The following is a 24,777-nucleotide window of genomic DNA, read 5'->3' on the forward strand; positions in this document are numbered from 1 at the left end:
CACGTCTATCAGGATGGCTACTATAAAAATAAATACATAAATAAAACAGAAAACAGCAAGTATTGGTGAGGACGTGGACAAATCAGAATGCTGGTGCACTGTTAGAGGGAATGTAAAATGGTGCAGCCGTTGAGGACTCATTCCTCAACAAATTAAAAACTAGAATTACCATGGGATCCAGCAATTCTACCTCTGGGTATATATCCAAAAGTACTGAATGCAGTTGTCACAAAGATATTTGTACACCCATGTTCACTGCACCACTGTTCACAATAGCCAGAAGGTAGAGGCAACCCAAGGATCCATCGATGGGTAAGTAGATAAACAAGATGTAGTATGTACACACAATGAAATATTACTCAGCCCTAAAAAGGAAGGCAACTCTGACACATTGGACAAAACAGATGAACCCTGAGGACATTAGGCTAAATGAAATAAGCCAGTCACAAAAAGACAAATACTGTATGAGTCCACTTATCGGAGGTGCCTGGGGTAGTCGAATGCATAGAGATAGAAAATAGAACGGTGGTTGCCCAGGGGCTTGGAGAACAGGGACTAGGGAATTGTCATCTAATGTCATCTAATCACTATATGTTAGTTTTGCAAGATGAAAAACTTCTGGAGATTGGCTGCATAATGTGAATATAGTTAACAACAACGAACTGTACCCTTAAAATGGTTAAGATGGCAAATGTGGTGTTATGTGTATTTCACCACAATTAAAAATTTTAGATATATTAAAAATGTAAAAAACAAAAACTTCAGAATAACACTATGGTGTTCCTGACATAAAAACCCAGTCTATATTAAATGCAGCATTTCATAAAATGACAGATATATAAATTGTTATAATACATGGTTGGAAACACTACGCTACACATTGTTGTTCATAGAAGTGGAAATGATCTGAGCACTTGAATAAATGGGTCAAAGTACAGAAAGGCAATGCTGTCCTCAAAAGCTTAATTAACAGTTACAAAGCCTAATGGGAAGAATAGGCAAAGGAAGAAGAGAAAAAGAAAAATAAAGATTCTTGGGCAACCAAGTGTATCTCATAATAATCAATCCTGGAACTGGAAAGCAATTCAACATGAATGAGAAATGCAAGACAGACTTCTCCAAAAACTGGATTGCATATCACCTCATTATGAAAGCCTAAACTTGGTCTATCTGCATCCATAAACTCACTTAGGACTCAAATATAGCTGGGAGAGTAAACACTTTCCTAGGGCCAGTAGGGAGTCTCTTCAAGCCCTTAGGTTGAAGGACCAGGCTGTAAAATGAGCCATCAGTACCACATCTAAAATACAACCTAAAGATCCCTCATCTTCACAGGGCTTCTCACATCCTAGGCACTATACAAGATGCTTTGCAAACAACTGTATCTAATCTTCACAATAACCATACAATGTTACAACATAAGCAATCACCCCCATTTTCCACATGAGGAAACTGAAGAATAGGAGTTGAGTGCTAGGCAAGTATGCAGTACAACTGTGGTATGAACCCACCACCTGACTTAATCCCTTAGTACCCGCCTAAGCAGAAGGCACCCAAGCCAGTGGGTGAAATGATGGAAAGAGTCTGGGGACTTGAGTTTGAAAACATCTCTTCCATGAACCAGCTGTCTGACAACAAGCCTCAGTTTCCTCAACTTTAAAAGAACTATCTTCCCTTCCATTTCTTTCCTGAGTGTGGTCAACTCTTACTCTGTAACTTCCTAGTTGTTTGTCCATATCAATTCTGAGCTTTAAAATTTTTGGTCTAAGTTTTTGATATCTGCAAGTGCTTGTTTAAAAACATTCAACTCATGATGGAGTATTATGTTGGTGTTTGTTTTGGCTGTAAATTTTTGATTCTCACTTACTGTGTTTTTCCTATATAAGTTTTGTGGAGATGCTAACTGCCATTTCAGTTCATTTTTCACTGTCTTCAATTCTCTGCAATGTCTGAGAAGCACAATAGGTGCTCCTATGGAGGGTGAGATATTTGGGTGGCTTACTAGTGCATTTTCCTTTAATAAGCAGCACTTCTTTTGAAGGTGGGGAGAAAGGAAAAGTCTCTTGATTTGATGCTGTTTGTTTCTGTGCACCCTTCATGTCCCTGGGCTTTTTTCTTTCTCCCCATGCATCCAGGGGATGCCTCCCCTTTCCCTCCAGAGGCAGCTTTATCCCAACACTGCCACCTCTGGTCCCACACACTTTTAATTCCCCAATAGCAGGATCCACCAAGCCTCAGACCTGTTCTCACCCCTTCTGCCTCCTGTACTGTGCATACTCCCTTCACTCCCATCCAGTCTCCTTCTGACTCCCAGCTCCAGAGTCAATCCAGAGCTTGCTCTGCTGGTTTCTAATGCTGAGCTCCCCACTTGTCCCAAGTTCATAGTGCTTCCTGGCCCCTAATCATGTGGGAGGCATGAGTTCTGGATGCTCGTGTTTGCTCTCCTCTGGATCCACTGGGCATCTGAAGGATGTGTGGAAATATTTAGATTTAGGTAATTGACAACATCCTTCTCACCCCCAAAGTGAAATTCCTGGAAAGGCTCTACCACTAGAGGACTCTATACCCCAATAATTTTGAGGGCATAGGGTTCTTCTCAGTAACTAGAGATTTTCAAAAACAAGAATGGTTATCTGAAATGCTTTCCAATACTTTATTAAAAATTAACAACTATTATATGCTATCTATGAGCAAACTCAGTAATGCCATAACAGGAGCCCCCAAAAAGTATCACAAGTCCTTAGTTGTGAAAATGTTAGGGACTGCGACTCTACAGCCAAACTACAGATGCATGATGGCAAATGTGTAAGATGTTCTCTAGAAGAACATGAATAAGCCCACGTTTTTCTTGAAAAAGCAAAGAAAATTCACATAGCTATCTGCAATATCAGCACAAATTTAATACATTATCATGGTTATAGTCACATTGCTGTGGATTTCCAGCAAGTTATCGTAGATATTTTTATATTCATCTTAGTGAAATGAAATAATAAAAGGGGAAATGTTATTAGCATTAGTCCAGCTATAAAACTGATAAACTAATGTTATGCTTAAACTTATTTTTATTCAGTCTTGAAAAAATTTTCTAAAAGCTTCCAATATATATTCCTTTTCTCTCGTTAAAATACAGTATGTATTTACAATAGCCAAGATATGGAAGCAACCTAAGTGTCCATCAGTAGATGAATGGATAAAGAATAGGTGGTACATATACACAATGGAGTACTATTCAGCCATAAGAAAGAAACAAATCCTACCATTTGCAACAACATGGATAGAACTAGAGAGTGTTAGGCTCAGTGTAATAAGGCAAGTGGAGAAAGACAAGTGCCAAATGATTTCCCTCATCTGTGGAGTACAAAAACAAAGCAAAAACTAAAGGAAAAAAATAGCAGCAGACTCACAGAACCCAAGAATGGACTAACAGTTACCAAAGGGAAAGGGACTGGGGAAACTGAGTGGGAAGGAAGGGATAAGGGGGAAAAAGAGGCATTACTATCAGCAGACATAATGTGGCGGGGGGCGGGGGGGCGGTGCATAGGGAAGGCAGTATGGCACAGGGAAGACAAGTAGTGACTCTATAGCATCTTACTACGCTGATGGTCCGTGACTGCAATGGGGTATGGTGGGAGGGGGCTTGATAATATGGGTGAACATTGTAACCACAATGTTGCTCATGTGAAACCTTCATAAGATTGTGTATCAATGATACCTTAATAAAAAGAAAAGTCTAATACAACTTAGCTCCCAACAGCATTTAAAGTTGCTCCTTTCCTTTTTGTTTTATGAAATAAACTATAATTTTAATGATTCCAAAATCACACCAATGAGGATGCCATATAATAAAGGAAGAATAAATATTGCAGAATGTACAGCAGTTATTTTTAAAACAGGCTTTGAAAGTGGCAAGATTAGTTTGTAAAACTTTGCATCAGTTCTCCCACTGCCAATATGCTTCAGGTTAAAGTATCATTCAAGATGAGGAGCAAATTTTTTGTTCCTTTTACTGCTTGTTTTTTAAGTTAATCCATTTAATATTTTTACAGACAACCGGCCTGTTCCTCCCCAGGGGCCAATCACCGACGGCCCTACTTTACCACCCCAGCCCCTGGGAAGGTTGCACTTAGAGGGCTGGACAAGCTCTAGATAAAAATATGGTTAGCTAGAACCCCAAGGCTTTGAATCACCACCTTACCTCAGACTCTTCTGTTGATTCTTCAAGAGACCCGGGTTCCTACAAACACAGAGGGGGGAAATGATCAGAAGACAAAAGAATAAAAAACACTTTTAAGGGAAAAGAGTCCTAAAGCCCCCACCACCAACGCCCACCTACCCTTGTGTTTGGGGTAATTTCCAACTACAGTTTAAAGGACCCCACGTGCTCCGACTCTCATAGGCCTCCTACAACTTCCCCTCCCTGTGCAGGACTGAGATGGTTACTCAGGAGCCACATGGACCCACTACTCCTGACAACCTCCCTCAAGTGGTCAGCAGGTTGACAAAGGACCCCAGGAACTTGTCATGTGACTACCTGGAAAGCTCTTCCTTTGCTAAAAATGGAAATTGGTCTGGCAAAGCAGCCTTACTGATCTCAGAAGGGAAGAGGAGGCTGCCATCTCGAATTATCCATAAACCAATTTTTATACTGAAAAGCTCTATGCCATTAATTATTATGCTATTAATCCAGTTGAGTCAAAATGACTGTCTTGCTTAAACAGCTTTTACAAGAGAATTCCCCTAGAGTGGTAACTATCAGACACTGCGCAAACAAGCTGTATAATTTACACCCACTCTTTAAACCATTAACTGGAAAACAAATTCTGCCATTTGACACAGTTTCCCTCTTGCTAGACAATGAATCTTGCTGCTCTGGAGAAAACAAAGCAAAAAAGGAAAAATTGACTTGATCCTGCTAATCTCTCACCTGTCCACTGGAAGAGAGAATGTGCTGATGCCACGCATCCTCAAAGAGGTCAGCAAAATGAAGATTTACTTAACGTACTTACAGATATCAGTAGCAATAAAAGGTTACAACTAATATGCTGACACTGAATGTAAGCACTTTACAACAATCTATGAGATAAAGAAAGAACAAAAAAAATGGGACAAGGATATTTTAGCTATAACTAATACTTTTTCAAGACAAACAGTGAACATTTTCAAATGTTCAGATGCATATTACTCAATGCAAAATGGAAAGGAGAAATGCAAATCTAGTGTTTGAAAACATTTTAATTTCATTCATGGAATATCAGTTAAGAAACTGGCATTTGGAAGGCTGCCAGTGGAACAGCCTTGTGGACAATACAGTCCCTGCTTGCAAAGGCCATCTATAAAATGGGGATGAATGCTACTTGTGATTAAGAATGTCACTGCAGTTATAACATCAGCCATGATGAATACGAGAGTCCTCCTGTACATCTCAATGCAGCCGGTTTAGTTTGATGTTACTCTGAATATTAGAAAATTCTTACTAATTTAGAGCTACAATTGCTCCACAGTAACTTTTTGTTCTTCGCACCAATAATACACATGAAAAAATCCCATTCTTCTACAACTTGACAGTTCCCCAGAGTTAATGACACAGATCGTGCCTACCAGCCTAAGTTGTTTCTCCTTTGCACTAACCACCCCCAGTTTCTGACGTTAGTCCACCTACCATCCTGATCCTTCTCTTTTTGATACCCTCCATTTAATATTAACAGTCACTATTCTGATGGCTTTACTGAACATCTATTATATATATCCCAATAATGCTAAATTTCATGTAGCATCTTGAAATTGCCTAATGACCCATGAGCTAAAAACACTGAGGCTCACAGGTTGAGCTTAATGCCTTCTAACATCCATTCCATCCCGGACAGTCCTGAATATGAAGCTATTAGCATGAGCAAAACAAGGCTTTAATAACTGCCATGAACTGCACCTAGATTCCCATTTCCAACTCCAGAACTCTAAAAGGACAACTGACTGCTACTCATTTCTGAGAAATTACAATAAACCTATGGAAATTTTTTCCTTCTTATTTAGAGTCCAGTCAAACAGGCACAAGGAGTAAAAGGGCCAAGTGTCCCACTTATACTCTTCATTTTTAAAACAACCCTAAAGCCTCCACCCACCCCCACCCCCACCCCCAGCAATTTCAATCCACTCTAAACCAAACTGTACTCTTGCTCCCTACTGGGAAGCATGCCAGACTCCTATGTCTTCCAGGAAAATCAGGCTCATGAAGGAGGAATGTGGCTTTTAGTATCAATAGTAAATATCATTTACTCCAAGACACTCTCAGACTTAACCTCAGCACCAGCACAAACCTCCTAAACATAGCTGTGGCCTCGAAACAATGACACTTTGGTCCCCAATCCTACCAAAACAGTGAAGGAGTGGCGGCTGGGATCAGCCTGGTCTCATATTTCTTAGTTTGATTCATTCATCAAGCCCCCCCCCCTGCGTAATGCTCTACAGCCAGACAGGCAAGCAAGAGGACAGGAAGTGAATGTCCCAGTGAGGGATCCAAGAAGCAAGACTGGATCTTGAGAAAGGTTACAATTAAAAAATGATTTTCAAACATTTTAAAATTCATACTCTACCTTTCAAAGAATCTAGCTTCAAACCATGAAAATTTAAGTTACAAAACTGTGCTGTTCTCTAAGTGAAATTAAGCCAGACACAAAATGACAAATATTGTAGGATTCTACTTTTGAGACAGAAAGTAGAAGAGAGGTGTGCAGGGGCTGGGGGAGGGAGGAACAGGGAATTAGTATTTAATGGGTAGAGTTTAGATTTGTGATGATGATAGTTCTAGAAACGGTTGGCAGAGACAGTGGCACAAAAATGTGAATGTACTTGATGCCACTGAATTGTTCACTTAAAAATGGCTAAGTGGTAAATATTATGTTATGTATATTTTACTTACAAAAAATATGCTGTTCTGGTTGAAGCAAAAACAATGGGTTAAACAGTGTCACAAGTGTACATCTGGGTAAATTCTGGGAAGCGGGCTGCATGCTGAACTAGTGACTGTTTCCCTTTACCCTTCTTTCACAAACCAATCCCTTCAACTCAATCATCAATCCAAACCTAATGATCTTGGTGCCTTCACACATGACCTCTCAAATCTCTTCATCAACTGCAGTCAGCATCTTCTTCCCACAGCACACAGCCTGATTGCTGCCCTCCTCCAAGATCCTGATGCCCCAGCACTGTGGTCAAAGCCCACCCTAATCTGGCTCCCAGTTGACTTTCAGATTCACTTCCCACTCTCTGCACAAACCCATGGCCCTCCAGCCACACCAGGTAACAGGAGATCTCACACGCTTACACCTCTATGCTCTCTGCCACAGGTAGCAGAACAGTGGCCAGAAGGTCTGTTTTGGTCTGGGTAGTGCACTGAAGATTTTCACATAAATATCTGTATTTCTGACTTCATAAAAATAAGACTGTATGTCTACACCGGATTTACATTTCCATATAACATCACTGGGAGCAGAACAGCTGTGTCGGTGAAACAGAATGCACTTCACACACATACACACCCCGCCCCCCACATCCGACACCAAGACAATTCCACTCATTTCCACTGCCACTTGCCTGCCTTGAGCTTGTGGTACTTGCACAGAGCCTCCTTAAGTGCTTCCCTCAGGTTAGAAGGCCCTTGGCCCAACTCCACACTCATTCTAATGGTCTTCCAATTCCCAATATACTCCACAGGTTCAAGGTCACCACCAGGGGCACCTCCAGTGGTGGTTACAGTCAGGCTGAGACCCTCACTCTTGTTTCAACAACAGAACTTGGATTTTAGGTTTTCTATTTCCATGTTGCCAATCTGAAGCTAGAAAAAGCTTGAAAATCACTGGCTGCCTCTAAATCCTAAGCTTTCTTCATGGTCCAACTGATGCCTCACATCCTTCATGGAGTTGTTTCCATAGAGCCCAGGACACCAGGTCCAGATCTGGCCTTTGTTTCTCACTATATCCCTCAGCTGATGTATTATATTAACTGCCCTGTCTAATAGTTATCTCTGTAAATATGTCATGGATAAACCAAAAGGCTTTGCCTCTTTGTCTCAAGGAACGGCTCAACAAATGTTTGCTGGTGGTGAGGGCAAGAATAAACAGCCCATCTGAACAAGGAGCATTCTGCCTCCTCTGTTTTCTTTACTACTCATGCGCATCACCAAGGGCATTTTCTCCAGGCAGATGCTTGAATTACTAGCTCATGGCTACAGGGCAGTTACAGAAGGGGACCTGAAAGAAGGCAGCAGCAGACAAGGACAGAACGATTCAAACTGAGTGTTTGCAGCCCAGCAGCAGCCCTGGGAAGGGCTAACTGGGCTCTTGGAATAAAGGCTTTCAAACCACCTCACCCCTAGCCCCAACATGGGCACAGAGCCCCGTGACAGTGGCCTGGGTGAAGACTCAGCACAGCTGGCCTCAGAGTCCAAGAGCTTCTCTCATTCCAGGAGAGAGAAGCTAGGACCTCCCAGTTGTGAAGTCCTCAGAACTTTGAAGGTATACACACTGTTTTGCTTGTTGGATTTGTGGGGAGGGAGAGAATTTGGGGAAGAAATGGAAGGCTGGAGCCTGAGGAAGGCCAGCTGCAAACTGCAGGAGGAAGGAAGAGCAGAGACCAGGCACTGGGAAATCAGGCTGGGCTGGAGGCAGATGTGAACCACCATCTCTCCCCTACCAACAAACTGTGGGGCACAGCTGAGTGTAAGGAAGACAGGGTGTGAAGGCTCCAACGTCTGACAGAGGCCTGGGAAAGAGTGTGTGATGTGTATTTGAAATCTCTTTGTCACAGAGCCTCAATTTCTAAAAGCCCAACAGAGCTGTGGCCAGCTCGGGGCACCCAGGGACTAAGCCGCTTGAGGGGGAAAGATGAAAGAGTGCCTGGAGGCTGACATGAGTCAGGAGACTGTTACCAACCTGGTTCAACCCACTAGGCTCCGCTGCCACACGCAGCTTATTTTGCAAAGGAAGGAAAACCTGACATATACCCAGCGTGGAGAAAGGGACCAGCTCGAGGACCAAGTGACCAGTCCCAAATCTGACTTTGCACCAGGATCATCTAAATTCAGTTTGGGGAACTGGCTAATATCCACCAATGCATCCCACCTTCACAGATTCTGATTCAGAACGTCTAAATAAGAGCCTAGAATCTCAAGCATTTGGTAACAAAAACACTAAGGAGGGCTGAGTTTCTAGAAGAACTACAATTGTGACTGAGCAGCCATGAATGGAGAGCTGCATGAAACCCAGACCCCTGATCTAAGGAATGCTCCCTCTCCAAGGAGGTAATGTGGGACGAGGGTCACCCTAATAACCAGCTGGTGACCTCTGCCTCCAGCCAGCCAATCCAGACAAAGATGAGAGGAAAAACTCACAAGGCAATAAGCATGTTCAGCTAAGCTACTCTGTGACTACACTTTGGTTACATTATGGTAAAGAGTAGACTATCTAAAAATTTCTCTGATCCCGTACTTTTGCAACTTCTTGTTTTGGGGCTATTTCTCCTTCAGGCATCAATAAAGTTGCTTTTAAAAGATCTTTCTTAACCAAACGGTAAAAGAGAACACTGCATACCTAAGCCAAGCCCAAGCTCGGAGGATAAGCCATTGTCCCATTTACAAGACAACCATTTCAACCTGGCCACTTTAACATACTTTACCCTATTTCATACTGACAGGAGAGTAAAAGCCCCAATTTATAAGCAAGAACACTGAGGCACTCAAATATTTGTTGACTTGATTTTTATTCTACATATGGAGCACAATCACATGGGAGTATTCGAGCTCATGAGAGGGCCATCTGATAATCAGTAAATGCTCTACAGTAAGGATAAAACTGACCTAATTTCGAAAATGTAGAGGGAGCATCAATGGAGAAACTCTCCTGTCTGGTCAAGAAAGAGATGGTCTGATTGTTCAAGTATTTTAATGGACTAGGTTCCCTGCTGGTTTGTAGTAGGAGAGAAAAAAAGGAAGATAGGTAATGTAATCCACATCGAATTAATAACTTTCAAAAGTTTTTAAGGTAAAATAAAATACCAAAAATTCCACTAAACCTAACTGACAATTTGGTATTTTCAATTCAGAAGGCTATTCTCCCCCTACTAATTTGATTAAACATTTCATTAAGCACCTAGTACCTGTGAAGCACTAGCCCTGTGACAGACACAGGCATGAGTAAGCTCAGTCCTTCTTGAGGACTCAGCAATCTGTAGGAGACATAAGAGACAAATACACAAACAGCCCGACTTCAAGAGGAATGTTATTCATAAGCGAGGTATGAAAAAATCCCGCCAAGCATCAGTGATAAGGTCAACTATAAATCATTTTGAAGCTAAGTAAAACTGCTGCTTAGAAGACTTCCAGGCAGAATGCAGGGTATTAGTTCTTTCTGGGAACTATGTAATATACAGTTATTTTTGTGAACTGCCTTTACTATACTCAACATGAACAAGGATTTCCCAACGACTTTTAAAAACTTGGCTCATATCCAAAAGGCGATTTTTAGAGAGTCTATGAACTGTTTTGCATTATATAAACTCAGTATGGCTCTCACTATTTTGGTTCTTCCAAAAATTAAAGGAAGGAAAAAGCAATCACTGAAGAATGCAATGCTCAGAAAAGTTAAGAGTTTAGTTTTGTGCTGCCTACCATGGAGGGCTGTTTGCATTTACAGTACATGGTGGTTCCAAGGGAAGACTTCCTTGGCCCTAACCTATCATTGTAGTTAATTTTAATATACATCTTACTTCTTAAAGCATTCAGAGAGGGGAAATTATGTCAAGATTTTCTAAAAGGTTTGAAGTAGCAGAATTGAACAACTAGCAAATTTACTTAACTCCACTTTTGTGCACTCTTAGGCTTCAAAAATCTGTAACAAAGGCCTACTATCTTGAACAGATTTGAATGGCTTCCTACTGTGAAATGCAAAATGCACAAATGAAGCAGATAAAAGTCTAACCATTTTTAATCTACAAGGGACTGATAATATAGGTACATTTATTTACTAGCTTTCTTTTAAAAAAAAATAAACAGAACAACAATTTGTGAATGTTTGCTTCTTTCTGCGATTGACAACAGACTATGGTCTTTTTGACACTGACACCATGGGGGCAGCGGGTGGGGAAGAACACCTGCTCTAACCATAGGTTGCTAAATGTCAAAGGTGAAATAATGACTTGAAAGAAATTTATTAAGGTGATAAGGGCTAATTCTACTTCATAAAGTAAAAAAATAATCTAGATTTTCAAGTACTTTTTAAAAGGCGGGGTGTTTCAGTGAAAAATCATAAGCCCTGGAGATAGAAGACTGGAGATTTATTACAGATACATGCCTGAGCACATTATGTAAGTTGTCTGAATTTCAATTTGCTTATCTGTAAAATTCAATCACTTAACACATAGAGTGCCAAGCACTATTCTAGGTGTTAGGCATATAGCAGTGAACAAATCCTTGCCATGATGGAACTTATATTCTAATGAGGAAATATAGATATGAATACAGAAGCATACAGAATATACAGAAGAAATAAACAGAAATTTTAAAAAATAGTATGTCAGATGGTGATGAGTATCAAGGAGGAAAAATAATGTAGAAAAGAGGTTCCAAAGATTGGTGAGGGATGGTCTCTCTCAACAAGGTAACGACAAAAATATGAAGGAAGTGAGGGAGAAAACCTGTAGAATTCTGGGACAGAAAAAGGGAGCAGTGTGAGCAGAGGCCCTGAGGTAGAAACATGTCAGCCTTGTTGAAGGAAAAGAATGCAGTACAGCCAATGCAGTGATAAAAGGGTAGAAGAGTACTGGAAAAGAGGTCAGAGAAAGGGGACAGAGAACAGTTGGGACAAGCCTCTGTAGGGCAGCTAAGCTATTATAAAGACTCTGGCTTTTCTTCAGACAACAAAGAGGAAGCCACTGGAAGGTTTGGAATGTAGGAGGTGCTTGTCCTGACATATATATCAGAATAAACATTTACCACACACAATTCTTTTGTGAGGACCAAATGCAACATGAAAGGATTCTTGAAACTAGAAAGTGGTGTAAGAAAATTCAAAGCCTTATTCTTACATCACTAACTTCCTATATGTTCTTTTACACAGGGCTGCTTTGCCCAACTCCTCATCAACACAAAACTCTCAGTAGTAAATACTAAAAGCAATTCTCTCCATTTCTACTACCCTATACCCAAGAATGTAAGTAGCTTGGTTTTCTACTTTTAAATCAAACCACAAAAAATTAATATTTCAATATGAAAGACAAACAGTGTGAAAACTAATCTCACCACTATCATCAAACCCAGCAATGAGTTATGAAATTACATGTGCTTAAGGAGCATTTTCCTTTAAATTGCCTAGAACAGAAAAGGGAGGCTGCAATGGTAGGTAAGGACTCTCCTGTTATCAGAGTGACCACCCACACCAAATTCTAGCTTATTTCTTAATTATTGGCACAAATGCATACAGGGCAAACTTCCCTTACATAAATGAAATATGTTGCAAATGGTACAAACTATAAACTAGGTAAACTTCTCGTAGGACAGTACTAAACAGCTCCTCATCAAATCACTTTTTAGAGAAAATTATAGAAACTGATGGCCCTGTTAACTTGTGAGGAAAAATAATGAGAAGCTGAAATGACCCCAGAAATGGAAAATTAAGGTATTTCCCCAAGTTCGGGATTTTTTGGTCTTCTTCATGTTACTTTGTCATTTCAACTAATTCTGACTACCACTATTTCCTATAAGAGAATAACTCTATGGCCATTACTAACTTCTACCCTACACTCCGGTGGCACATTGTGAAGTGTTGACTGGATATTACCACCTATAGTCTGCCTGCAACAAAGAATCCTAGGCAACACTTAATGTGCCCAACTTTTACGAAGCCCTCTGTGTACTTAACTCATTCTCTCTTTAATCTCCTGCCGCTCTGTTATCTCCACCTTACGTTTAAAAGTTAAATAACTAGCCCAAAATCACATATAAAGAAAGAGAACCAGCACTGGAGCTTCGGCATTACTTAGCTCCAGAACAGACGCACTTGATCACTACTGCGCACCACAGTGACTTAGCTTTGTACCTGAATGCGACAGATACGAAACAAAACTCGCCATCAACTCTCTCCTACCCTCCCACAAAGCAGTTCTTACTTCGAGGGGAAAGGAACTTAAACTTCAATCACGTGGCCTTAAAACTCTATCCATCTCTTATGCCTAACACACGCAGTCACTGCCTGGGGAAGCCCAGTCAGCCTTCAAGCCAAAATTTCAACTAAGCACAAGCCCTGGGGGCAGCACCAAAGGGCCGCCTCAAGGATGCCGGGGGTGTGTCGACGCGCTTTCCCGGGGGCCCTCCAAGAGCAGGCATCCCACCCGCCTCTGCTCCTCAAGATGGCCTTCCGTCGCCCTGCAGGAGATCCGCACCTCCACACGCTCCACACCAAGCCCCCCACCACCTCACCCTCTCTCCCCTTCCCTAGCCAGCAGTTGCTGCCTTTACCTGCTCCTCTGCTTCCGCCATGGTGCAGCCGGGAGTCATGTGACAGACCCGGAAGTGAGGGGAAAACAAGCCACTGGGGCCCAAAGCCTGCTGGGAAATGTAGTTTTAGCTCCATCTGAGCTAGAACGAGTTTTCATCACCACAAGTCTATAGGGTTTCATGTAGGATTTGAACTTTTCAAGTTCAGTGGAGTTGTGCTTTGGAGCATACGAACGTAACGACTGTTAATGCTATGATTTACTTTATTGTTCTTATTGTTTCGTGATTATCATATGTATATAAGTATTAACATCCACTATGTATCAGGCCCTGGGATTATAGTTTTGCGTGGATTTTCTCATTTAATCCTGCCAACAATCCCTTCTATTATCCCACTTAAAGAGGAGAACACCATGGCTCAGAGGCCACAGCTAGGAAGAGGAAGAACTAGGATTAGAATTTAGTCTTGTCTGATGCCAAAGACTGATTACCAAATGCTGGTTAATCTAAAAGTGTTCTTGTCCCTTAAAAAAAAAAAAAAAAAAGTATATTAAATGAATCTAGAGCATAAATCAGTCTTTGCAGGGAAAGGCCAAAGAAAAATTTACTCTTCAAAAGTATTTAGTGTGTACTGCTTGCTGCTTTCAATTGACATCTTCTGGCATCTGGACATTAAAATTTTTAGAAAAATTCTCTGTTGTCTAATTAAATTATTTGTTGAAATTTTATCGAGCATATTCTATAGGTAAATATTCAAGAGTGAATATAAAAATTTGTCCTTGGTAAAATATGTAAAACCACTATATTTCTTCCATCCATTAAAATGAATGATTCCTCTTCCATGTTTCTGCATTGTGAACTCTCCTTCCTAACCCTTAGGAATTTGCAGTATCTTGTCCAAAGACGCATTTTCTTCTTTCTACTCATCTCCACTAGCTGATAACTAGCAAAGGGATTCACAGATGGCAGCATGCAGTGGGTGCTCAGTACCTTTTTTTTGCCTCCCTGTGTCTCATTGACTCTGACCTAGTAGGAGGTCATGGACTCAGCAACTCTGCACTTCCCAGGTCTCTAGCTATGCTCAGCTCATGATCCCCAAGCCAGGGTGAGTTCACCTGAAACACTTGTCTCCTCCCCAGGGCCTAAAGAGCCTCAGTTCCAGCTTTTTCCTCCAAGCCTTGCTAAGGTCCCTCTTTCAGTGTGCTTATCACTCAGTCACAAGGGAATAGACAGAGACCAATCCCAAGGCATTCAGATGTCTAAACCCAAACACCCAGTACCCTAAGAATCAACCTTTCCAGTCTGAAAGTTTCTAAGATTCTCCCTTACAAATCAGCCCAAAGTCAAACATTGATACTGATGAACTCCAAATCTTACAAGGACCCTTATACAGACAAAAAAAATGTCCTCCTTCCAGTCTCCACAGTAAAAAGAAATAAGCTTGGTCCTTCTACTTTTCTGACTTTCCTCACAACTATAATGTTCCCTTTCTGCACTCTGAGCCAGATTCATCTATAAACTTCTGGTGGACCTTACTGATGATGCAGTCAGTTTACTGCATATTCTCTTCTGCTCGCTCAACCTCAGAGACTCTGGATTCCCCAAATCTATTTCCCATTCACTGTACTGTCTTGACTCCTATAAAATATGATGAGCATTGGCTCTATTGTCAGATCCTTTTGGAAAGATTGGAAACTGAGGAGATACAGATAGAGAATGATGAAGTAGAAGAAGAAAACCACTACAGGCTAGCAGTGCTAGTGCCTGCCGGCAAGAGGAAGCTCACATTTGACCTCAGAGCCCCTAGTTTTCTGATGTGAAAAGAGAGTTTGGGGCTCCCTTATCTAGAAGGTCATCTATCCTCCTGCTACTCAAAGTGTGTCCCACAAACCAAGCAGCTTGTTAGAAATGAAGAATTTAGGCCCCTCCAGAGAACTACTGAACCATAATCTGGATTTTCATAATATCCCCAGGTGATATGCACGTACATTAAAGTCTGAAAAGTGCTTAGCCCAATAATCTCATTCTATGGCAAATCACCTGTTTTCTTCTTGCAACCATCAATTCACTCTCTCACCTTCACACTATAAAGGCAAAGGTAAGTCAACATTTTTCTAAAGTTCACATGGAAAATCACCAAGATAGACCACATCTCGGCCATAAAACATACCTTAACAAATTAAAAAGAATAGAAATCATAAAATATCTCCTCATAGGCCACAATTAGATTAAACTAGAAATCAGTAACAGAGAGATAATTGGAAAATCCCAAATACATGGAGATTAAACAATGCACTTCCAAATAATACATGAGTCTAAAAAGAAATCTCAAGAAATATTTGTAAATGTTTCAGACTAAATTAAAATGACAATACAACTTATCAAAATGTGTGGGATGCAGCAGTTTATAATATTGAAATACATATTAGAAGACAAGAAAGATCCAAAATCAATAATCCTAAATTTGCACCTTATATCACATCAGCTAACTGAAAAAGAAAAATAACATGATCATGTCCATAAATAAACACTCGTTTATGATAAAAAGATGAGGAAGTTAAATTCAAAATAACCAGAAGAAAAGAAATAGCAAGAATTAGAGCAGATCACTGAAATTAGAAATAGAAAATCAATAGATGATTACTAATATCAAAAATAGAAGAGGGGACATCAGTACAAACTATGGAGATGTTAAAAAGATATAAAAAACACTATAAACAATTCTATGCCCACAAGTTTGATAATTAGATGAAATAGACCAATTCCTTGACACAATATGCCAATATCACCCAAGAAAAACAGGCAATGTGAATACCCTGTATCTTTTAAAGAAATAAAATCAGCAATAACCTTTCAACAGGCCTAGATGGCTTCACTGGTGAGTTATACCAAACATTTAAGAACAAAATTACACCAATTATCTACAACCTCTTTCAGAGGGCAGAAACAGAGGAAATGATTCCTAACTCATTACTCTAATACTAAATCAAAGACATCACAGAAAAACTATAGACCTATATTTCTTAGATATAGGTCTAATTCAAAAATCCTCAGTAAAATATTAGCAAATTAAATTTTTAAAATGTATAAAATGTATACACCATGACCAAGTGCAATTTATCTCAGGTATGCAAGGTTGGTTCAGCATACAAAAATCAGTTAATGTAATATATCACAATAGACTGAAAAAGAAAGATCACATGATCATGTCAGATGCAGAAATACCCATTTATGATAAAAACTCTCAGTAATCTAGAAATAGATGGGAACTTTCTTAAACTGATAAAACTATCTACAAAAAACTTAATACTTAAGGGTGATAAAGTTGAAGCTTTTCCCACAAATATCAAGTACAAGGCAAAGGATGTTCCCTTTCACCACTCCTTTTCAACATCATTCTGGAAGTCCTTGCTAATATAATAAGGCAAGAAAAGAAAATTAAAAGGCTTGTAGGTCAGAAAGGAAGAGATGAAACTGTCTTTGTTCATAGAATACATAATTTTCTATATAGAAAATAAGAGAGAATTGACAAAAAAAACTTATGAAACTAATAAGTCATCATGGCAAGGTTGCAAACATAAGGTTAATATACAAAAGTAAATTGCTTTCCTATATACCAGCAATGAACAAGTAGAATTTGACATAAAAAATACTATTTACATTAGCATCCTGAAAATTGAAATACTTTGATATGCATCTAATAAAATATGTACAAGATCTATATGAGGAAACTTAAAACTCTGATGAATGAAGTCAACAGAGTAAATAAATGAAGACGTATTCCACATTCATGGGTTGGAAGACTCAGTATTGTCAAGATGTTAGTTTTTCCCAACTTGGTCTATAGTTTCCATGCAATCCCAATAAAAATTCCAGCTAGTTATTGTATGGGCATCAAAAAACTGATTCTAAAGATGATATGGGAGGCAAAAGACCCAGAATAGCTAATACAATCTTGAAGAAGAAAATTGGAAAACTGATGCTGTCTAACTTTGAGTTTCTATAAAGCTACTTTAATCAAGACAATGTGGTACTGGAGAGATAACAGACAAATAGATCAGTGGAACAAAACAGAGAGCCCAGAAATAGGCTCCATATGTACAGGTAATTGATCTTTCACAAAGGAGCATAGGCAATGCAATGATACAAAATTGTCTCTTCAACAAACTGCTGGAACAACTGGATATCCACAGGCAAAAAATGAATCTAGACACAGACCTTATACTCTTCACAAAAATTAACTCAAAAGGGATCATAGGTCTAAATGTAATGTGGAAAAAAAAAACCTCTTAGAAGATAACATAAGAGAAAATCTGGATAACTTTGGGTTTGGTGATGCCTTTTTAGATATAATACCAAAGATATGACCTATGAAAGAAATAAAAATGAACTAGATATCATTCAAATTTAAAACTTCTGCTTTGGGAAAGACAATGTCAAGAGAAAGAGAAGAAAAGATACAGATTGAGAAAATATTTACAAAAAACAAATCTGATAAAGGACTGTTATACAAAATAGGAAAATAAACCTTAAAACTCAACAATAAGAAAATGAACAACTAAATTAAAATATGGGCCAAAGATCTTAACAAATTCCTTACCAAAGAAGATATATAGAAGGCAAATAAACATATGAAAAAGTATTCCACATCATATGTCATCAGGGAAATGCAAATTAAAACAACAGTAAGATACTACTACACACTTACTAGAATGTCCAAAATCTGGAAGACTGACAATACCAAATGCTAACAAGGATATGGAGTAACAGGAACTCTCATGTATATTGCTAGTGGGAATGCAAAATGATACAGCAATTTTGGAAGACAGTGTGGCAGTTTCTTGAAAAACTAAACATAGAGTTATCATACAACCCAGCAGTCATGCTCCCAAGGAGTTGGATCTTATTTCCACACAAAACCTGCACACTGATGTCTATGGAAGTTTTATTCACAATTGCCAAAACCTGGAAGCAAGCAAGACGTCCTTCACTAGGTGAATGGGTAAATAAACTATGGTACACCCAGCTGATGGAATATGACTCATTACTTGGCACTAAAAAGAAATGAAAGACTATCAATCCATGAAAGACATGTAAGAATCTTAAATTCATATTGCAAAGTGAAAGAAGTCAATCTGAAAAGGCTACATACTGTATGATTCCAGCTGTGTAACATTCTGGAAAAGGCAAACTATGGGGACAGCAAAATGATCAGTGGTTGTCATGGGTAAGAGGCAAAGGGGTGAATGGGTAGAACAGGAAGAGCACAGGCAGTCAAAATATTCTGTTTGATATTACAATGATAGATATGTGACATTATACATTCATCCAAACCCATAGAATGTACAACACCAAGAGGGAACCACAATGTAAACGATGCACTTTGGGTAATAATGTGTCACTGTAGTTTCATCAATTGTAACAATGTACCACTCTTGTAATTATGAGATGTTGGCCATTGTGGATATTATGCATGTGTGGGGTCAAGGAGCATATGGGAAATCTCTGTACTTTCTTCTCAATTTTATTGTGAACCTTAACCTTCTCTAAAAAATCTCATTAATTTTTAGAAGTTATTTTCTGTACAATTATAGAGAGCATCGAGTTATAGCTTGCCCATAGTGAAGGTAGAAAATCCCACCGGTTACCTTTTCTGCAGTAATTTTCCATAAGTGATCATTGCTTTATGTACAGTAATCCTTCACATCTATGGATTTCTAAAGGGAATAGTGAAGATTAATTTCTTTTTAAAAAGAAAAAAGTAATATATAAGTGGCCTGTCAAATATAACTCAGTAACTAAAAGGACAGAGAATAAACTGTAGAAGTGTTTTTTTCACATTCAATGAAATACTTTTGGAGAATATTTTCCCAGATTTTTTCCCTCATATGTATAAGTAGGGGACTCCCTACATATAAATTTAAAATGTAACTTGAATCAACAGTTCTATAGTCTTATTTATTTTACTTATAATATATCAAACATGTAATTCTGCATAAATAAGTATGGAGCTACTTGTCTATTATTATATAGTCTTCTATTGAGCTGATTATCATAATTTATGTAGCCAACCTATATAAATTGAATATTTAGTTGCTTTCAATATTCACTATTGTAAATTACAGTGTGATTAATATCATTTATTTGAGCACTTGTCCAATTTATAATATTTCTTTAGAAAAAATATGTAAAAATGGGATGGCTTGGTCAGAGGACTTTTGAAGTTGTCATAAAAGGTCTTTGAAAAAAATCAAGAAATGCCTAAAAAAAACAATCTTTTGAATACTCTAATGTGCTAATTTAAAAAAACTTGTGAAATCCTTTATTCTTCCTTTGGCTTCCCATTGTATGTCTTACTAACAGATATTTCAAGGACCATCTGTTTGGATTGTCCCCAGACATAGACCACTCTGTGCAATCCACTTACTGAACTTCCTTCATATTTTTGACAGAAAAGCACAAAACTAATTTTTTTAACATCAAGCATGAATTCAATCTGTTCAGAATCCAGGTGTTTAGCTGTGCCAAGAAAATGTATTATTTTATAGGGAATCTTTCATTTTCAATCAAAATTTTGAACAAAATACTTAAACACATCCTGTCATTGGATCCAAATATCATTTGTGAAACAAGGTCCATTTTTCAGCAAGAATCCAATTTCAAGGCATGTTTGTGGAGCAAAAAGCCTTTCTCTTCCATATGTCTTGAGTCATTCACACACAAAGACACTAAAAATTGAAAAAGAAGAGGAAGAAAAGAGAAAAAAGCAGAAGGAGGAAGATTTGGCTGCACTAGGAGAAAGCAGTGGCAATCCCCAATTGTGTTCCAAAATTTAACATAAACAGCTGTTAATTGGTCAAAACTTATTATTTGCTTTTTTGTATAAAGAGCAATATACATGTTTCATAGCCAGAAAACTGTAATCCACAATACTGTTGAATCTATAGATGTTCTGAAAAATAGAAAACCACTGTTGCAGTACCAGAAATTAAAATAAAAACACTCTATGTTGGTTTAATGGTTTTGTACTTACACTGAATATTGGTTCATGAAGAAAACCAAACTTAATCACTCCAGGGTTTTATTTTTTACTTTACTCTGTCTCTGCAGTACTCCAGCCATTTATTGCAATGTGATAACCAAGGAGCTTATGGCATTGTTGAGCAACCTTAGTTATAGGCCCCTACCCCAGAAATCAGGTTTCAGGCCTTTTTATTGGCACTCTAAGGGGAGGAATGACCCTAACCACCACCAAGGGAGTCTTACTCACTCAAAAGAATCTGGAGAGTACAAGGGGAAGGTTCACAAAATGAGTGTGTAAGGTAACACTGCATGCTAGAGTGAAGCAGACCAGATTTCAGGTCATCCTTATTAGACTCCGTGTGGTATTTTTAGCTGTTTGGACAGCTGCTGGAGAAAAATTGTTGCCCTGGTCCCCACCATCCTTATGTGGGAGCCCAGAACCCTTGGCTTGACATCTCTAGCTGATGGATCATGAAGTTCTTCTTTGATATATAAATGTCAAGAAAGTACTGGAGGAACCTTCCACACATCCCCACCAACCACTTCTTAAGGCCATTTGAAATCTCCCTTCATGCTTTGCCCTCCCTCTGGCTCCTGTAGATCCTATGTCAAACAGCAGTGTTCTGGCCTTGCTGTTCCCACAAGCCAGCTCCAGCCCCTTTGCCCTTACCTTGCTTTGGAGACCCTGCCCCACTTATTTCCATTTGCTTCAAAGTCAGTCAATGTGCAGGTGGTGATGAGGGGGAAGGGGAATGGTCTTCATGATAGGATTGGCCATGGAGAAGAAACCATGCCCCACCCTCAGCTGATACAGATGCCAGGCTTCTCTCTACCAAGGCTGGCCCTGATTCTCTCTATCTCAGGTCTGTTAGTTGCAGTTGAGAAGGCCTAATGGTAGATAAAGCCTGTTTTAAGGATTTATGATACCTGTAGTCCACACGTATTGTATTGTCTGTCCAGCATCGTTTCCTAGGATTTGCCTCCCCACCACTCTGTGCCCTTGGCCCACTGCCCACATGGTACTTACCAAGTCCTTCCACTCACTGAATACAGATTATTGATCTTCATTCCTTCCCTGGGATTTTTGGAATTAAGACTTAAAAAAGTCAAACTATTTCCCGATTCCATGAGATATCCCAGGAATTTTTTGTTGTTTAAACATGTTCAAATTAGTTTTCTGATGTTTACAGTCAAAATAGCCCTGGCTGATTAGTATGAAAACTCACATACACACATACAAGTTGGCTTTCCCCTCTAAGCAATTTTTATGCCATATCCTCCCTGCCCTTTGCTCTGGTTAAGTGGGCTTTGGTAACCAGAGAAACTATCTTGATTCCCAGCCCTAAGGGATTAAGGAAGGGTATCTTGGAAGAGAGGCAGAATTGAAATTCCTTGTCTTTGGCACATACAATCATCACTCCACCTCTCCTTGATATAGCCTTGCACGCAGGACCTTCTGATATTAGCTGAATTTCAGCCAGCAACTGATTTCACCATGCCTTCTTTGCTAGACTGGTGGTGAGCAATCACTGATTAGCTGGATACCAGGAGCTGTTTTGAAAGTCAGGTGCCAGTTGAGGAGAAACTGTAATACTGAACCCTTCAAAGATACTGGCTCAATTATCTGATTCAGGGACTAGGTCAGTAGACTACTACCCTTGGGCTCCCATTCCTGGTTGATTGGAAGTGGGATAACTATATAGGGGAGAGTGTTCAGGAAAATGCTGAAGCCAGGCAGGCAACCAGTTGCAAACCTACCTGCCATTGCCATATGAGCATTCCTACGGTAATAAATATCATTCCAGCAAAAAGCAACACACCTCCTCTTACTTAAGTGACATGTGATTGGAAGTGAAGGCTTCTACTTGTCAATAGAAAGGAATAAAACACTGAACAACCAAGACTTAGACATGACTTCTTGCAGTACAACCCTTCCTAAACAAGGTACAGTCCACTCTTAAAAAACTGAATTTTTACCTTCTTAGAGTTTCCATCTTAGAATGCTTGGAAATCTTTCCAACTCCACAAACAACCTGAAATTAATCACAGGTTTTTCTTTTTCTAATGATCTAAGATGGTACTAAGTTTGCACTTAGTTCACAGTCGGTAAATATTATCTAGGACATTTCTTTTATGCTAAACTGCTGGATTGAAGACAATATTCAGACTTTAATAGTGATAATCTTTGCATACGTGGGATAATTTCAGTGTAACTTTGTACCCAGAAAATATACTATGTTCCAAATGGCACATTCCTGCAAATGGCTGGAGAACCAATGCCTTTAGTGCATCTGCAAATCCAGAGTCATTTCGTCCAGCAATGGCAGCTCCTTTGTGTTTGCTTGTTCCACATTCCATGAATTGAGCCAACCTGTTTGAAACTCTTAGTAATCATGCCAGAGTGACTCCCAGGTGCACTGGCCATGAAAGATCTGTGCTACCTCATGCTTACCATGTCTTTCAACCAGAAAACCCTTTTCCTACTTCAATACAATGTGGATTCTTGCATGGCAAAGGGCCTTTGGCTTCTCACTTGGCACCGCCCTGACTTTCCATGGCAGGAAACTATTCTTCACTTCATGTATGACATATTAATTTATATTTTAGTATCTTTATATTTATAATGTACTAAATCTTGTGGCATGTTGTCAGAGTAAAGAAGTGTGCTTAAATGCCTTCTCTTGGAGAATCACTTGGAGCCCTAATGCACCCCTCTGTCTTTGCATATTTATTGCAGGAAGGTTTTTATTCAGCCTATTCAAAGGATTATCTGGGGCAGCAGCATGTCCCAGAACTTCTAGTTTATTCTTGAGCTCTTTACTGGATTCTTTAATCCATGAAATATGACTAAGGTCCCTGTTTCCCTTTCAGATATTAATATTATTACTATGTAACTTGTCTTGAAGATTATTCAAAAGCATGGTTTTTATTGCTCATTTCCACAGATGGTATTCATTCATTTAACAATTAGCATGAAGTAAGGGTAAACACATGAACCCAAATATTAAGGGACAAATTTTCCTAAGAGTAACTAATCGTAGAGTGTGAGAATATTCAACTAAATTCTCAGAGACTCAAATCAATTAATACTTATTCTTAAGATTGTCTCTTTTCCTCTCCTCTTTTATGAGGATATATCCTAAACTGAATCCACCACCTGTTCTCCAATACTGCCTCCTCCTGAGTTTCATTCTCTATAACTGGCACCACCTACCTGGAGGAGCCCCAGACAGAAAGCTAGGTGTCATTCCCTATGCATGTCCTTTACTCATCCTCCCAGATCCCCCAAAATTCCAAGTTCTGTTAATTTTTTCTGTTAACTATCTCTCTCTGTAGTCTCCTCTCCATCCTCATTACGTCTTTCCTAGTTGAATTCACCATCAACCTTCTCTTGGATTATTATAACAGCCTCCCAACTGGTTTCTCTGCCTAGATTCCCCTCTCTCTACTTCCTTTTTCATATTGCAGCTAGAGTTATATTTTAGAAAGGGTACTCCTCTGCTTCAGACCCCTCATCTCTCTCTACTGCTCTTGGTGTAAAATCTGGTGGCCACCTCTCCAGTCTTGTAAGTCACCACTTGCTCTTCCAGCTCTTCTGCAGCCACAGAGAATCACTTGGAGCCCTAATGCACCCCACTGTCTAGTTTCTGGGACTTTGCATGTGCCATTCTCTTTATCTAGAAGAATCTCCCTGTTCCCTGTTCTCCTACCCCACTTCCATACTGATTGTTAAAGCCTCAGGCTTCAGAACTGTCACTCATTGTTATCATCTTAACAACAGCAATAAAAACTGTCTATTACTCTTTTCTCAAGGAAATCTACTTTCTATTTCTAGTTTGTGCTTGTAGCGAATTTCCCAGGATTTTAGGCAGCTCAAGCTGCCAACTTATCTATGCCTGGTTATCATGAAACTGTAACATCTTTTGCAGACATAGGATGGTCCTTCTATCCTAGGCAAGTGAATTAGGGACCCTTGAAAACTAGAGCTCTTTTAAGCCACTAGGTTACTACTCCACAAACAAATGACTATTTAATTCAATTTTGAGTTGAGTAAGTTTCTTCAAGTGTCTAATATCACCTATAAAAACTTTTCCCCTTCCAGTCTATCATTTGATAATGAAGACAGTGTAATATTTTAGTATATAACTTCTGTTCCAGTGAGTTATAAAATAACTTCAAGAATAGGTCTCAAAACAACCTCTGATTCTTGGAACCTTAGCTCCATTTTCCTGAATCTTTGCAAATTGTTGTCCTGCTTCTATTTTCTGAGT

At 39.3% G+C, this 24,777-nt stretch overlaps 1 protein-coding gene across 3 annotated transcripts in view; it reads right to left on the reverse strand.

Moving 5' to 3' along the window:
* The window catches only part of VPS41 (VPS41 subunit of HOPS complex), a 190,678-nt gene extending 177,121 nt beyond the window's left edge, over positions 1 to 13,557 (reverse strand). For all 3 annotated transcript variants that reach the window (XM_017661346.3, XM_073239066.1, XM_073239067.1), the window contains exons 1-2: positions 13,505 to 13,557; positions 4,196 to 4,234 (exon numbers count right to left, since the gene is read on the reverse strand). In XM_017661346.3, coding sequence (XP_017516835.2) covers positions 4,196 to 4,234; positions 13,505 to 13,543 — 78 coding nt within the window. In that variant the 5' untranslated portion in view covers positions 13,544 to 13,557. The remainder of the gene's footprint in view (positions 1 to 4,195; positions 4,235 to 13,504) is intronic.
* Between the last annotated feature and the right edge of the window lie 11,220 nt (positions 13,558 to 24,777).

Source organism: Manis javanica, chromosome 6 (genome assembly GCF_040802235.1).
Source record: "Manis javanica isolate MJ-LG chromosome 6, MJ_LKY, whole genome shotgun sequence".
Classification (NCBI taxonomy): Eukaryota; Metazoa; Chordata; class Mammalia; order Pholidota; family Manidae; genus Manis; species Manis javanica.